The 16,114-nt window shown below is 39.0% G+C and overlaps 1 protein-coding gene across 2 annotated transcripts; it reads right to left on the reverse strand.

Moving 5' to 3' along the window:
- spag1b (sperm associated antigen 1b) lies at positions 1-16,111 on the reverse strand. Of its 2 annotated transcripts, none has more exons than XM_079343640.1 (19): positions 16,022-16,111; positions 15,630-15,774; positions 15,296-15,455; positions 15,086-15,208; positions 14,926-14,996; positions 14,618-14,730; positions 14,410-14,515; positions 13,873-14,003; positions 13,588-13,694; positions 12,867-12,978; positions 11,809-12,267; positions 9,374-9,473; positions 8,633-8,785; positions 7,880-8,037; positions 5,763-5,904; positions 4,983-5,109; positions 4,675-4,839; positions 4,206-4,529; positions 1-3,998 (listed from the first exon to the last, which is right to left on the reverse strand). In XM_079343640.1, the coding sequence occupies exons 2-19, from the start codon at positions 15,770-15,772 to the stop codon at positions 3,870-3,872; spliced, it is 2,823 nt and encodes a 940-aa protein (XP_079199766.1). In that variant the 5' UTR covers positions 15,773-15,774; positions 16,022-16,111; the 3' UTR covers positions 1-3,869. The 2 variants fall into 2 exon arrangements, with proteins under 2 accessions (XP_079199766.1, XP_079199767.1); XM_079343641.1 differs by lacking the exon at positions 16,022-16,111 and adding an exon at positions 15,867-15,994.
- Positions 16,112-16,114: the final 3 nt, after the last annotated feature.

Below are 16,114 nucleotides of genomic sequence, written 5' to 3' on the forward strand. Positions count from 1 at the left end.
AAAAAAATCATTTCCTCAACTAAGTTACAAATGATCGCTGCATTTCTGTTGTTTCCAACCTGCATCTCTGCTACCTTTCAACTTGTTCCACCCTCAAGTAAAACACTTTATCCACTGGCAGTTAGCGGGCTGCCAGGAAGTATTGAGATGTTCCTAAAGTTCAGCCATACGAGAAATGTAAAGGTTGTGATTCTTCCTGTGGAGCCCAAAGACTGCCAACACTCACTCACCACTCGAAACAGAGACAGCCCACTGATTTGGTAACTTTCCTTTTGCTCTGTGTATGTTCAGTTAAAAACCACTGTGCCAGTAATGCGAGTGTTTGACTTTAGCTTGATAATAGCGATACTCCAGAGGTGAACTCAAACAGGGACCAGACAATGTGATTCATTTTGTCCTCTTTATACTTCCCCACAGATGTATTCGTAATAGAGGAACCTTTGTGTTCTTGTTTGTTTATAATTACATTTAATTGTCTTTTCCCTGGAGGATTGTTTTTAGATGACGCCCCCCACCACCACCACCATGAAAACTAGAAGGCCTGGGCTTACAGGGATTGTTCAAGGTACCCTTCAGTGTGTCAGTGTTTTACCAACAGAGGATGTCAGTCAGCATTTCTCCTCGACCTCTGTGTACCACTGTGGACAGAGTTTGAAGCAAAACATACTTAAAGCCATGAGTCCCACCTAAAAATAAATCAGTTTGGTTAGATGAGCTGTTGGGTCATGAAATGCCACGATGAGCTTCTCTGAACATTTCAAGATGCTCCATTTTTGTTTATGCATGCTATTCAAACAGAAAGTTTTCTGGTCACTGTGCAGATTTTACTTTGATGATAATGGCCTTAGACAGCTGTGGCTGGCTATAAATATATTACCGTCAATACTGCACTAATCTGCTGTGAAAATAGGACAGCTCAACGTGTGGTGAGGCAAACTGCTGCATGAAACTATCAGCAAAGAGTGCCAAACATATTAGCAGAACAACTGACAGAAGACCTTCAAAAGTTATTTCTCTTCCTCTCCGTTCATTGGTTCTCTCTCTCTTTCTCTCTGCAAAAGTATGTATTTATTCTGGTTCATAACTTATTCTCATGCCACCAGCGTGGGTGGAATTCAGTCATTTCCATTCAATTGTAGTTCTTGATTAGCTTATCTGATTGCACTGCATGTGTAGGAATACAGAGCGTATGTTTAAAAACACACAGTGCCAAAATAAAGAGCTGTCTGACAGAAAGGTGAAGCAGTATTCCAAAAAAAAAAATGGCAGTAACTTGTGCTCAGTATGTAAAGGTGGGACTTTTGAAGTGGTTGATCTATGTATTGCTCAAATTAGCTGAGCTCCAGTGTTGGTACTTCCACCTGGTTCTTTAAACAGAAGACATGAACAGGAATTATTCCAATTCCTGTTAATAAGAGGATAGATGTGCCCTGACAGCCTTTTAGCCGCTGCTCGGCATTTTGGACCTGCAGGAAGCCCAGGCCTTGTTCAGCTCTGTGGAGGACACTAATTAAGAGAAAATGCTGAAGTATTGTTATTAGCATTAAACAATGGTTTGGTCACCTCTCTGAAATGTTATCAAGAAAATATTTAGTCCTTTTTGATTTATTCATTGTGATGGTTTTGTCTCACTGACTAAAAGAGAGATTTGATGTCTTTCTTTGTTAACTCATGGTGCCTTCAAGAAGCTGTTTGTGTTCTGTTTGTTTCTATCTCCACTGTGTCTTCAAGACTCAAAACTAAGACGACTCACGAGGGGTCAGCGGGAGGGATGCTCATTAACAAAACATACTGTGGTAAATATGGTAAATGAAGACTTTTCAATTGCCTACCAAAGACAGCACTCAGGCTTTTGTTAAATCTCATACATTTGTCACCTGCTGACACAGTATGGTTTATCCTTTTTACACCAAGGGGAGAACTGAATATACAAACATACTGCTGTTTTATACATGCCTCACTAATGCTACACAAACGTCTGCGGTCCCAGAAAGGTCCGAGACTCTTGCACTGCTACCTGAATTTCTTATTACCTTTAAATCCAAAAAAAGTTTGATACCTTCCCCTTTGATTTGTCCTTTTTGATTCGCTGATTGGTGCTGCAGAGCAGACTTGAAGTCAAAATCTGCTTTCAACACTGAACTCTAGAGTGTTGGCTCAAGTTTCTCTTCAGTGGACAGCTTTATTATTGCCACTGAGTTGGCTCAGGTGAACCTCTCTACCAGGTAGGTTAAAGCGTCTTGAATAGTATTTTGACCCAGGTCTGTTTATGAATGAACACTTAAGTTTAGTTCTGCAGTTCATATATGCTGCAGTCCTCCCCGCTCATTTAGCAAAATGTTTTTTCTTTCTCAATTCTCTCATTATTCACCAAAACTCTCGTTTCTTGATCCTTATTGGAACACTAGTGCCAGACGTGGTTTGTGCAGAATAACATAAGGTATTTGTATATGTTTGGTAATTTGCTTTATTATATGCGTGTAAATGCATATCATAAAAATAAAACAAAAAACAAATACATGAAACATTGGTTGGTCATTCTTTTTCATGTTAATGCAAGAAGTCGTAAGGGTAAAATTTTTATTTTTATGTAACTATTTTATTACTGAGAAGAAAAGTTTCAGTTTATTGCATGTTAAAAAGTTATCCGTGAATGTTGAACATTTTAACCTGTTTAAAACCACTTTGGGAAGTGATTTTCTCTTGACCATTTACCCTGTCACGTTGGACCAGGGAAACAAGTAGTGTAGATGGATTCAGACAGTCTTTTATGTAATACTTGATATTTAATAAAAGCCAAGAAAATACATGTTTTCGCATTTACAAATATAATTTTATTTTAAAGAAGCTATTGAATGTCATAAATATTCTGTATCTTGGAGTAGGATCAGCTCACTCATCAAAATGTAAGGGGACCCAGAGTCTGACATGTGAAGACGCATCTAGGAGACAGTTTGCCTTTTTCTGTGTGTACACACCTGAACTACAGAAAAGATAAATGTGCCTGTAGGAGTTACCTCGAAGGCTTATTTGGTAAACAAATGCATTGGTAATGCAAACAAACACTTAGTGAGTGAATCATTTTTGGACTTAGATCCGTTCAATTTTTGGGCAAATGACAAAAGCAAGCGTCTGAGTCATATAAGGTTATAAATTATATTTTTTTGTACAACATTCTCAAAAGATATCAGTTTAAAAGGTACGCCTACCAGGCGGCACAGACCAGAATAAGACTTTATGCAGGCCTATATCTTAGTAGTGATGTTTGTCCCTGCTTTTCTCTTTCATCAACAGACATTAATTAGCTCAGTAGCAAATGACCTCACTTGATCCTTTGCTAGGTTACATTCAGCATGCACTGTATGTCATCTTAAATCTTCGCTGGTAAAATAAATCAAATAATTGATATCTGAGAAATAACGGGGTTTGAAGACAACCAAGCTGACTTCTTAAACTCAAATGTGTCCAGGGAATATTGAGCGGCCTTTAGAGGGAAAGGATTTCCTGTAGCTTAAATAACATTGTACCTTAGACCCTGTTTATGAATACACTTTAGTGAAAGGTCCACAGTGTCTTACTGTCACCTTGCTGTACAATGCAAATGATGAATGGTGGTACAAAAGTAAATCTGCATAGCAAAATGTTTTGGAGAGAAAAATATATATACCTTATGCTGTCACACAAACTGTGGTCAGAACATTTACAGCACACACCAGAAGAGTAATTGTGACTTAGTTCCTTTGTATTGCTCTGGGACACTCTCCGCAGCTTCCTGCCTTTGAGCACTCAGTCAGTGTGCATTGTTTTGCATAGATCCAAAAGTTTTAGTGATGCAGCAGCTCATGCAGCAGGGAGCAGGGGAAGAAGGGTCAGATGTATTTGTTGGCCAAATTCTGAACATCATTCTTAGTGAACTCGGAGCTCTCCACTGCAGCCAGATGCTCAAACAGCTGAGTCATGTGGCGACGCTCATCCTTATTCAGCAGCATAAGCACCACCTGTGAAAACAGTGCATGATTTAAACCTCAGCTGTATATAGAGTAAATGATGACTTACAAATGATTATGTATTATTTCTTATATAAACTGAGTTACAGTCAGGGCTAAGTGAGATGTGTACTCTCTGCAAAGCTATGTGACTTTAAATACTGTTGTGGATTTATGTGTTTGTAACATTCCATGAAAGGGACCTGAAACTTATCTCACCGAAAACCTGTCGGTGGTGTGCAAAAGGTTGAGGTGTTGGTAGACCAGGCTGGGATTCTTTTCCAGGAGGTGGGAGTCCATTGCCTGCATGATGAGGCTGATAGTGTGTCCATCCAAGTGGGTGCTTAAGAAATGAGGAAGCCTTTCGGGGGGTGTGGAAGCCAGCAGTTCAGCACAGATCGCTGTGTTCCCGCTGCAACGCACGGCATTCAGAGCCTGTCCAAACTCGTAGGCATCTGTCGGCTGGAGGTTAGTTGGGATATCCTCTCCTCTGCAGCTGTTCTCTGAGTTAGGATCACACGTTGTTTCCTGGTCACCATCAACCTGACGATGTGTTACAGAGGTTATTTAAGCAGAATAACAAAGAAAAGACATGGCAATTAAATAAAATAAATAAAAAATGGGCAGGCCTACTACCTGTGCATACACTCATTTAAAAAATAAAAAATAAATAAATGAAAGGAGCTACCTCTGTGATGGGGACAGTTTTCCTGGGTTTGGCTGGTGAAGGATTGGAATTAGCCAGACTCTGTCTGAGCAGCACTGTGACCTCCTGCAGCTCCTTCTCAGCCTCTTGCACATTGGGATCCTGCTGCAGCACTTCCTGCAGGTCAGAACTACATGCCAGGTAGTCCTGGAGAAGGGGCAAATAAATAGGTTTAAGTGCCTCAATTCATAGTTCAAAACATATTTGAGGATACATTTTTTTTCTCTCTAACCCACCTTTTAATTAGCACAGTCGTTTTGTGGCAGTTTTCAATTACTAACTCTTCTCACCTTGAGGCCTTTATTGGCCAGTGCTCGTCTGTAGAAGGCCTTCTTATTGGTTGGCTCCAGCTTCAGCGCTGCATCACAGTCGAGTTTAGCCTCAGTAAACCTCTCAACCTTCAAGTAGCACAGAGCTCTGCAAGCACACACATGCAAGAATTTTTAAAGAGCCACCAGCAGCTACTTTTATTTGATGACTTTGTGATGCATTAGCTTTGAATCAGACAACTAATGATTAAAGGCATGCCAAAGATAATTCTCGTATGACAAACGTGTCTGCCACATGTTTTAAAAGCTTTGTTTTCTTCATACTGAAAAAAGTATTTTAGCCTACTGAGTTGTAGCAGCTCTGTGGGAGTTGCAGCTGTGTGTTTGCTCTGGTGTGGCTGAACATACAAGCTCATACACAAGCAAACACAGACACAATAGAATGCTATAAATGTAAGCATAACAGCTTCCTCTGGAACAGCAAGAAAGAAGTCAGGCCTGTCCAGTCAATGACCAGTTTTAGCTGTATTTGTCTTTGATAACCATTTCAGATGAAGACAGCTGCTCCTTTCTGTTCAAATTTAGCGTCAACATTATAATTTATTACTAGTGACAGAGTAAAGCCTTGTTATTGGTATTCATTTAAGATGACAACTGAAGACTATTAATTGGCATGTTTTCATTAATCCCAATGACCCACTGGATTTTCTCGGTTTAATCTGACAGTTCTGCCTTGTAAGGAAACAAACTATGTGAAGTACAAAGAGACCTTTGCAGTGTTTCTGTTTGTGAGCCTCTAACCTGTTGGTGTAGATTGCACACTCTTCTGGCTTTAGCTTAAGGCATTCAGTGTACTTTCCCAGCGCATCCTGGTATTGGCCATTCTTCACAAAGTCATTCCCTTCTTTCTTCAAAACTGTAAAACGGGCTTCAGCTTTCCTTTCTGTAAAGCAAAAAATGAACACAAACAGATATTTACAAACATGGCGAGCATTTCAACTTTCCTTTCTATTAAAGTAAAAAAAAATCAGCACTTACGATAGAAACTAAACAATTTTTAAATCTGAGTAAACCTTTCACAAGAAAATATTTCAGTCCTCTAAACATTGAAGCTTCAAGAGCTTTATAACATTTGAAATGAATACTGTGCTTGTGTGATGTGAGGCAGAGAGTTAAGTCAGCAATCATTCATGGAGGGGACTAAAGGCTAATCAATTTGCTGCAAAGTGTCTCCTGAGAGCAAAAACTGTGCCAGCAGCTCTTTCCTTTCATTGGAGTTTTAAAATAACAGTTAAGTCCAGCACAAGGGAATGAGGAAACTGCACAGTCAGGGAACAGACGTGATATGTCAATTTATATAAAATAATAGGCCTGTCCTGATAGGTTTGACTGTGAAATAAATGAATCCAGGAATAAGCTGAGGTTCAAAAAGGGTTTCTCTTTTAGCTCATTCAATGATGATCCTCTGTGCGGAGGAATTCTGATCCTCTGTTGGAGTAAAAGTGTCATTATGACAAGTAAAAGTCTTGCCATTAAAGAATAATGTAGAGAGACAAAAGACCCAAAACGTCAAATATGTGATGGTCATAATATTTCGGAATAAATGCATGTGTCCCATTCATTTCAATGTTGGTTGAGCTGAACCTTTTTATGTTTTACTTGTTTAAAAACACTTTTATTGAAATTAGACTTGACTGTGTCATTGCCTTATGTGATCAGCATAATGCTTTGAATGCAAAATGTGCTTTCTTCGTTTTGTTAATATTTGCAATCACAGACCACAGTTGATCTGTGATTTGTTCACCTTATCATCATTAAACGTCACTGTACAATAAATGTAATGCCACTTTGCCCTTTGCAGAGTCTGAAGTGTATACAAAGCATCATTTAAGGGATGTGTGTAGGCACCCCCCTTTGTGTAAACCACTTTATACAAACTCAGTTATATATGTTCCTGAAAGGGACTTCAGGTTTATCTGACTACTCATATTATTATTATTATTATTATTATTATTATTATTATTGAAATAGCAGCATTGTGTATAATGTGGATGCAATACGTTATTGAGGTGCATTTTGACTTGATCCAAACATGACATTTGTGATTCACTGGAACCCTAGAAAGCATAAGTTGAACACCACTTTGTTGCTAAGCAACTGCCGAATACCCATAAGTGCCTTTCCATAACTTTATATATTTCTATGGTGTTAATTCCCAGGCTAGACCATTAATTTTAACAAGACAACAAAGTAGGAACAACCTCCTGAGCAAATAGTTAGCTAGTTAGCAACCCTAAAATGTGCATACAAATGAACAGGCTGAGAGCCGATGTCTTGGCTCTGCGGAGTGTTTCAGAAAGAAGGCTTAGCATGCTTTTGATGTCTCGTCCATTTCAGCTTTTTAATCAAATGTTTCTTCAAATAGAGGCATTTATAGGGCTCAGAACAGAAAGCCAACATATAAAATTTAAAAGTTCCATGTGTTTGAACTGCAAGGCTTATTAGAAGAAGTCTAAAATGAGAGGGCAAGAACCATTCAACCGATATAAACATGGGCTTCAGAGGGTACAGGTCTATCATGTCTGCGTGTCTTACTTCCATTTTTTATTTTTTTAAGATGTTATGTATTTATTGACAGGAAAGCTGAAAAAAGACAGGACTGATCACTATACATCACAGTACCAACCAAAACCTGCATCCAGGGCATAGAGGACTGTAGATGGTAAATGGACTGTAAGCGGGATGCCTGAGCTAAACTAGTACCCAACACTTGTAATCATTACCTCAGCATTTACACAAAGTTCAAGATTAACTGTCTAAACATATGATTAAGAAGTTTTCACAAACATCACTACGAGCCTGATTAAGCCCAGTTTGTTTTTGAGGACATATTTGATGATGCATTTATCAAAACAGACCTGCATCCATTGCTGCTTTCTCTGCCCGGGCCTGCAGGACGTCCTCACTGGGTGGCTCCTCTCTGCGGTGCTGTTGAGCTGACAGAGGCACTAGAGGAATGTTGGGAAGTTTCTCTCTCCACTCTGTACCATCTTGCTCAATCAGCAGCCGAGTGATCCTGGAGAAGGACGCACACCGGTCAATACATGGATGTTACGTAACAAAAACAAGCTGAATATAAAACTCCCTAAAACAAAAAAAAGTGATCAAATAGACTATTTTACAGCATTTTATGCGATACAGTTCACTTTTGTAGATCTATTGATATATGCAACAGCTTCGAAGTTTCTGGTCCTCCTGAACCCAACTACTCAGGTGAGTTCTACTCATTGCATAACAGCGCAAGAGGACATGCACTCGACAAGCCATAATTAGCCTCAAGCGGGAGCTACTTTTGAACACCAGCTAAATCTTTGAGCCACTAATGACTTTTACTAAGACTTTGTATGTAACACACATACTGGTAGTTTATTGTGATCATAGTACAATACAATTTGTGGATTGAGGTACAGAATAAAATAGCAAACATAAAAAATGTGGAAATAATATTGTCGAAGAAGGAAGGGGTGATTCACTTGATTTAGTCTTATTTCAATAACTATTTTGTTTGTGAAACACAATTAAAATAAAAGCAAGGATACGGTTATTCTAAATCAGTGTAGACATCTCCCTGCCTTCGCAGCCTCCCAGCTGAAGACAGGTGGAGTAAATACCTGTTGACGCTGTCATGTGCTGCTTGAACACTGATGTCTATCTGCAGGACAGTCTTGTAATCCACATAGGCATTACGGTAGCGTTCCAGGGACTCATAAGCCATGGCCCGCCGCAGGAGGGGTTTGAGGGAGAATGGCTGCAGCTCCAGGGCTCTGGTTAGTATAAATAGATGTGATGAGACAGGAGCATAGGATCAAGTGGGATGTCTGCGTCCTCTGTTATATTTGTGACATGATGACTCTGATTAAAAAGTTGATGTGTTTTTTCCAAAAGAATTAAACACTGTGTTGAATTTTACGGTTACTGCCCGAATAGTAACATTTGGGTTAAATTCCACTTTAAGCTTTATTGGGCAGAAAGTAAAGTAGCAAATGGAGGAAGGTTCTTTTGTGTTGGCGACTGTTTCCTACATTCACACAGCGGCTCTCCCCGACTTCAAGCTGACTTTTTCATTACATTTTTGGCAGGACAAAGTCTGGATAAAGTCAGGTTGAACAAATGTAAATGTTTGCGTTCACACATGCACCCCAACCTGAAAATGTTGGAAAATACACAGGTGTAGAGTGAGTGTGTGAATGGGCTTGGGTCTCTGAATCCATGTGTGAAGGTCCTGTATTTGCATGTGTATTTCATGCTGTTTGTGTAAATAACAGAGTGAAAAGGCTTTGAACAACAAGAAAAAAAAATTAACACACTTAATTAACACACTGTGTGAAAAGCTCAGTAAATAATTCTCTCACCTTGTGCAATCCTGTATGCATTCTTGACTGTTGCCATCTTTTAGGTAGCATGCTGCTCTGTTAGAATAGAGAATACAAAGGTCCTCTGGGCTATCAATCCCTGCAGGAAAAAGACAGATGCCATAAATACACCATGTATATATGTATATAAATACACCATGTGCCATAAATACACCATGTATATATATATACTGTACTGTATATATATATATATATATATATATATATATAGAAATATACATAAATATGTGTGTTTATATACATATATTATGATTATAAATATCTCATTAAACACAGACAAAGACATAAATAGATGTGTTCTGAACAAACATGGAGCATACGGTAATTTGTTTCAGTTAAAAAAGTTTGCCATATTGATTATCGCCAATGTGTCCTTTACCTTTGTTGTTATATAAGTGGCAGTGTGTTGCAATGTTAGCTTCGTCTCGAGATGAATAGAAGCACTTTTGTGTTGCATCAGCATTAGAGGTGTAACTTTTCAAACAAACTAAGGGAGAGGTTATAGCCTGAGATGTCTCATGGTTCAGACTTGAAATGTTAAATAATTGAAAGCTACATTATAACACGTGCACCGATTTTATCATGTGTTTGTGCTTGTTTGAGTAACTTCCAAGCAATTAACTTAACTTGTAAGCTACGGCATGACATTTAACCAACGTTTCTTAATCTCTTTGTTGGGACCAAACGAGGTAGCAGCAGGTCAAAATCCATTCCATGACTTATATTGCTACTTCACAGGACTAGCACTAACCTGTAATGTTCTTGATAAATTGTCTTCTCTTTTTTTAAAAATGCAAAGGTAAAGTAACAGAAGGTGGATGAAAATCAAGGAAAAGCTTTTTTAAGCTCTTTCTAGGCTACCAGTACCTCACAGAATTAACCCTCAATCCAAGCCTGTTTAGCAAAACGTTTAATGAATAGTCTTACACATTTAATGTGTTCCTTTATTTTAAGTGATAATTTGTTGTTTTATTTTTAACTTGACTGTTTATTTTCATTTTATTTATTCATTTATTTATTTATTTTTTGGGGGGGGGGCATTTTTGCACCTTTATTATAGAGGAAGGACAGTGGATAGAGACGTAAATCAGGGAGAGAGAGTGGATCAGCATACGGGAAAGGAGCCACAGGCTGGACATGAACCCGGGCCGCCCACGTGAGGACTACAGCCTCGATATATTGGGTCACACGCTCTAACCACTGCGCCACCAAGTGCCCCCTATTTTCTTGTTTTTATATTGTGTGTTTTTCTTAGTTGGTTTTCACTTTGTTCCTGTCTGATTCTTTTTATTCCTGTAAAGCCCTTTTGGTTGACCTGTTAGAGCTCGAAACGTAACGAAACCTAAAATGTAGTAACTGTGGCGGAGTTGTGCCACAACAGTACAGTATACCTACTGGATACTAGGTTCAACAAATCAAAACGCTTGTCTTAAACCAGAGATGACTTTTTTGTCTTTTCTTTGCAATTTCTGAAAGGTTTTTTTTGTGACTTTTCCCTGCTATTGAATGCAACCAGAACTTGAAATCGAGACTTGTCCTTCCTCAAGTTAACATTAGTTTATTCATCATTAAAAAAAAGATCAGCATTAATCTATCAAATGTATGATTCATTGTCTCAAAATCTGACACATAGAAGGTTTACGTGTTTTAAAGAGTTTCAAATAAATAAATTGTATTCTCATCTCCACTACGTTAGACAGCTGTTGGAGCTTGTGTGATGTTGATTTCAGTTGTTTAAAATACATTTGCAGAACAGAAGTAAGTCCATTATATTACATTACATGAAGTGCCAGGAAGACACCTAGCCTATGTTATATGGTGGATGAGCTGGACAGGCAGCAGTTTCCCTCCCTCCATCAATTGCTCACTTTCTCTCTGTGAGATTTACAGCAGCCCTCCTACAGATTCAATTTCACAGTGAGTGGTTAGTAGTCATGTGACCTGTACAGACCTGAGCTCAGAGGCTTAGAGCCAGACTGGGGCTAAAACAGAAGCACTGTCCGTATAAATCACAACTGCCAATTTGTGACGCATCACTGTACTGACAGTCACTAAATACCCAGAAATAGTCTAACATTAAACTCAAAAGATATAAAAATATTTGGTTTTATAAATGAAGGCATTAGCATCATAACTGCAAGGTCATGACCTTTGATTTAAAATTGCATTTTCAAGTTACAATAAATTGTTTTAAAGGAATAATCAACAAAGACAAATATCAATTCAAATATCCTTGTAAGTATGAGCAATTTTTCGAGTCACTGCCTGTAAAGAATACATTGGTGTTAGTAAACACTATGTTTACTCACACTGAGACACACATATATGACTATTCTCTAATATCCTAATCAACCAAAGTCTTACATACCAATCAAATGCACAACAGAGGAAGCAGAAGAATGTATTTAACCTACCTGAGTCTGCATAGCCTTGAATGGCCTGTGAGTATTTTTCCAGTGCATCTGCAAACTGTCCGTTTTTAAACAGCAGGTTGCCTTCATTCTTAAGCCTCGACAGAGCTGGGGGTAGAGCTCCACATGGGGCATCAAGGTTGACAGTTTCCCTTGCATTTCCTCCAGACAAAGTTTCCCCTTCGTTTCCTTTACCTCCACTGCTCTGATCAGCCTTAACTGAGGCTGTCGAGCCCCTTTTGCTCGTTCCATTCGCTACCTTGGAGTCCTGCGTGACTTTATATTTGTCAGAGCTGCCTCCTCTGCTTCTCCAGTGTCCATGGTGGGAGTTGTTGAACTCACTGTGAGGACCCCCGTCCCCTCTGCCGTGGGGCTTTTTTTGAGCGTTACCCATGTCTCCCCTTTCAGGAGCAGCTGAGCTCTCCTCCCCTCCCACAGGCTGGCTGGGTTCAACCGGACGAGCTGGAAGGGAGAGGGAGGGAGAGAGGGAGGGAGGGAGAGGCAGAAAGAAAGACGGAGATGAGGGGCAAACACACCCACCGGAAGTTGTCAGAGGTTACATCACAGTGGGGGAGGGTTGGGCGCACATGACACAGAGCACTTCAAACAGGGTGTTCCAGGAAGCAGCAACTCTCAACCATGAATTACGAAAGCTCTGGGTGGGGGAAGGGCAGATAACACTTGCATACACTGTACTATGTCATGTCACTAGATGAACAAGCTTAGGGTTCTTCGTTCTCAACCACAGACAGACGGAAGGGTTTGTGATTAAAATGCCTGCCCTTCTATTAACACAACTATGGAAGTCTTCTTTTAAAAATATTAATAAAAGGAAGCTTTTAAAGAAGGAATGTAAAATGTCTTCAATGTACATAGAAGAGCATGATCTTAATTTACAGTGATCAAATTGAGATAATGCAAGATCCATATTTTTGGACAAATTCAGTGAATAATAATTTGTCACTTGCTTCTTTATAGTAGCTGTGTCTGTAAATCACGTATATACATACTGAATATACAGTAGTTTTAAGAATTTCACCAATAGGTTCTTCATTTCTCACCATTTCTGTTGCCGCCCCCCTCTTCTACTTCTTGGATGAGGATTTTTTTGCCTTTGCTCTTCTGCTCAGGTTGACATTCTGAAATCCTCTTCTCTGTTTCAGACAGAAGATGCTAAAGCACAAATAGTTCAGATGTTAGAAAGAGTTTGCTAAGCTGTACGAACACAACTCATACTGTTGCTGTTTAGTCATGAAAGGTGACACACAAACTCATACCACAATCCTCCATGAAGAGACATATCGTCAGCATTCACTCACAGTTAATTACTACCTCCGAGACATAATTAAAGGACTTCCAACACAAAATGATGGTCACCATATAACAAGGAACATCTGGAAGACTACTCCAGATGTAAAGTGATTAAAGACTACTTTTTTTTACATTTTTATTTTATGGCTTTTGGCCTTTATTTGGGATAGAGTAGGAAACCAGAGAGAGAGAGAGTGGAGAATGACATGCAGGATAGAAGCCACGGGCCGGAATTGAACCCGGGCCGCCCACTTAGAGAACCACAGCCTCTGTACATAACACGTGAACAAACTAATAGGCCATCTCCCCCCATTAAAGAAAATGTTTGATTCACTTTTCAATTTTAAGGAGTTGAAATGTGTTCTTACGTGTCTAATCTCCAATAATTACAGTGAGTCCTATAATGAACAAAAAAAAAAAAAAAAAACTACAGACATGAAATGAACATATCTAAATGATTTCACCACCTACCGTGGCTACAGCGTTCTGTGGCTCTCTCCTGAGCACCATCCTCAGGTCTTCAGCCGCCAGCTGGAACTGACCCATGTGATTATAAACATTGGCACGTCGCAGCAGGGCTGATGACGGAAGAAAAAAAAAATCGTGAATATAAATTGAAAAAAAGATCATTCATAAATTAAGCCTCAGCTAGGTTACTGTGTTGGACTTACTGACAACTGATGCCTGAATAATAAGGTTTATATTGACATACATTGTTGTAACTGATAAAGAGGTACTGTGCAAAAGGTGCATTACCTTTCACATTGCCTGATTCCAGCTCAAGTACCTTCTGACAGTCGCTCATTGCATTATACCAGCGTTTGAGATTGATCTCTGCCTGGGCTCTGTTGTTGTAGGCAGACACAGTTGGTATAATGGAAATGCTCCTGTAAAGGATGGGCAAAAAAATACATAGACCTTTTTAACAAAGGCTAATATACACACAGGAGATGATGAATGGGCTTGAACTTCGCTTTTCTAGGCTTCTGGCTACTCAATGCGCTTTAACAGCACACCTACTGATGACTGTGGCTGCTGTGTAAAGTCCATCAGTATTAACTAATCCCCTTCACATTCACACTTTGCTGCTACAGCAGCGGGAGCAATTTGAGGTTGAGTGTCTTGTTCAAGAAGCTGGGGATCAAACACTCAACCATCAACCACTAAGCCACAATCGCCTCTATCATTCCCAAACAGTACATTGTACTGATATCAGGCCACTATGAACAACAGCAATAATTAATAAATGAAAACTATTTTCTTCAGAAAAATAAGTTATTTTAAGAGCCAAACCTGGAATAGTATGCAACTGCCTCCTCATAATCATTTGCCTTGAATGCTTCGTTGCCTTTGTCCTTTTCACGGTTTGCCAGCAGGAGCTTCTCCTGTTGTGATTTCACTGAAATGATTACAGAGACCAGATATATGAGACACAACTTGAGTGCACAAAATGCTTCCTAATATTAAATATAAATATAAGATGCTATTCTTAAAACATTACATGTAGCATCCACTTTAGTCCGGATTTGTGGTCGTTGGTTATTTGCGATGGCAGGTGGATCATTTGTGATCACTTTTCCATCAATTCTTTTACATTCTTTTTCCACATCAAACCTGGAGAGAGTAAATAGATCTGGGTAAAGGAAGACACTGCAAAAATAATGTTTAAGAGAAGCACCAACCATTTAACCGAGCATCATTGTTATAAGAAAAGCTTAGCTATTGCCTTTAAAAGGGTGAAACATGGGTAACATGACATTCTATTCTGTATAATTTAAAACATAAACAGAGCAAGACAAAATGACTCACTTGTCCCATTCTCGATAATCACGTGGGAGAGGATGTTTTGAACAATTCCTCTTTTCTTTTGAAACTGGAGTCTGTATGACATATTCATTAGTTTCAGCATTTCTTTACAGTAAATATAAAAACACATGCTGACATTCATTTTGAAGACTATTCTTTTTACCTGATTAAGCAGAACAGAGCAATTGGAACCTCTTATTGGTGCCATATTTTCTTTCACTAACGTATCAAACACTGGCTCCTGCTTTAACAACTTCTCAGTCTTTTTTGTTTCTTCTTGCCAAATCTGTAGAGAAGGAAAATGTTTATCATTGATTACAAGAAAAATTGACATTATAATTGATTAAAAAAAAGAAGAAGAAGTGAAACATACCTTTAAGTCATCAAAAATGAGGTTCCACTCATCTTTAGAGAGATTGGCTGCTGTGGCCACAGGGTTTTCCTTTGTGAGAGCTCGGTTTCGAGGGTCCAGTTTCTTAATGTGACTCTCACAGAACTCAAGCAGATGAGGATAAACTCCCTCTTTGCCAGACCTTTAGACAAAGTAAAACATCATTTTTTAAAACACCACATATTAGATGGGCTCCATTAGCCTACAATCAGTGATGGGTTGTATGCCATCTATCTTCAATCTTGTTTAAATGTTCAAATGATAGGCTACAATACTGTACCTATTTGATTTAAATTAAACATGCTCAGGCGTTTACCTTAATACTTTTAAGATCTTCTCCAGGTATTTTACATCTCTGCACTTCTCGATGTAAACATAGTCCAAGTGCTCCACAGGTACCTTTCCGCTGAAGTCAACGGAGGTGGACTGGTTTGGAAAGAAAGCTGCTTTTGCACTCATGCCTAGAAGTAATTTCATGTAGTTGAGTCAGTTATTATGTCAAATAATGTGGTGCCATCTATATCAAACAATGTTAGGCTGCTGTAAATAATACCTATGGCTGTATTTAGTTAACGTTCGTTAGCAAAATCTTTTGGTTTATTTCCAGAATGCTTTGATTAAATCTGATCAGTTTTGAGCGAATGTAAGGTTTCCTTTAACCAAAGTAATTGCTGTTAAACCCAAAACTAAAAGGAAAAAAAACTTCACCTGCTGTTGTTTAGCCAACCCTGGTTGTGTGGAGAAGAGTCCGTTGCTATGGCAACCACACACGGAAAGAGGCGGCACGCCAGAGCGGAAACA

The sequence above is a fragment of the Symphodus melops genome (assembly GCF_947650265.1).
Source record: "Symphodus melops genome assembly, chromosome: 5".
NCBI lineage: Eukaryota > Metazoa > Chordata > Actinopteri > Labriformes > Labridae > Symphodus > Symphodus melops.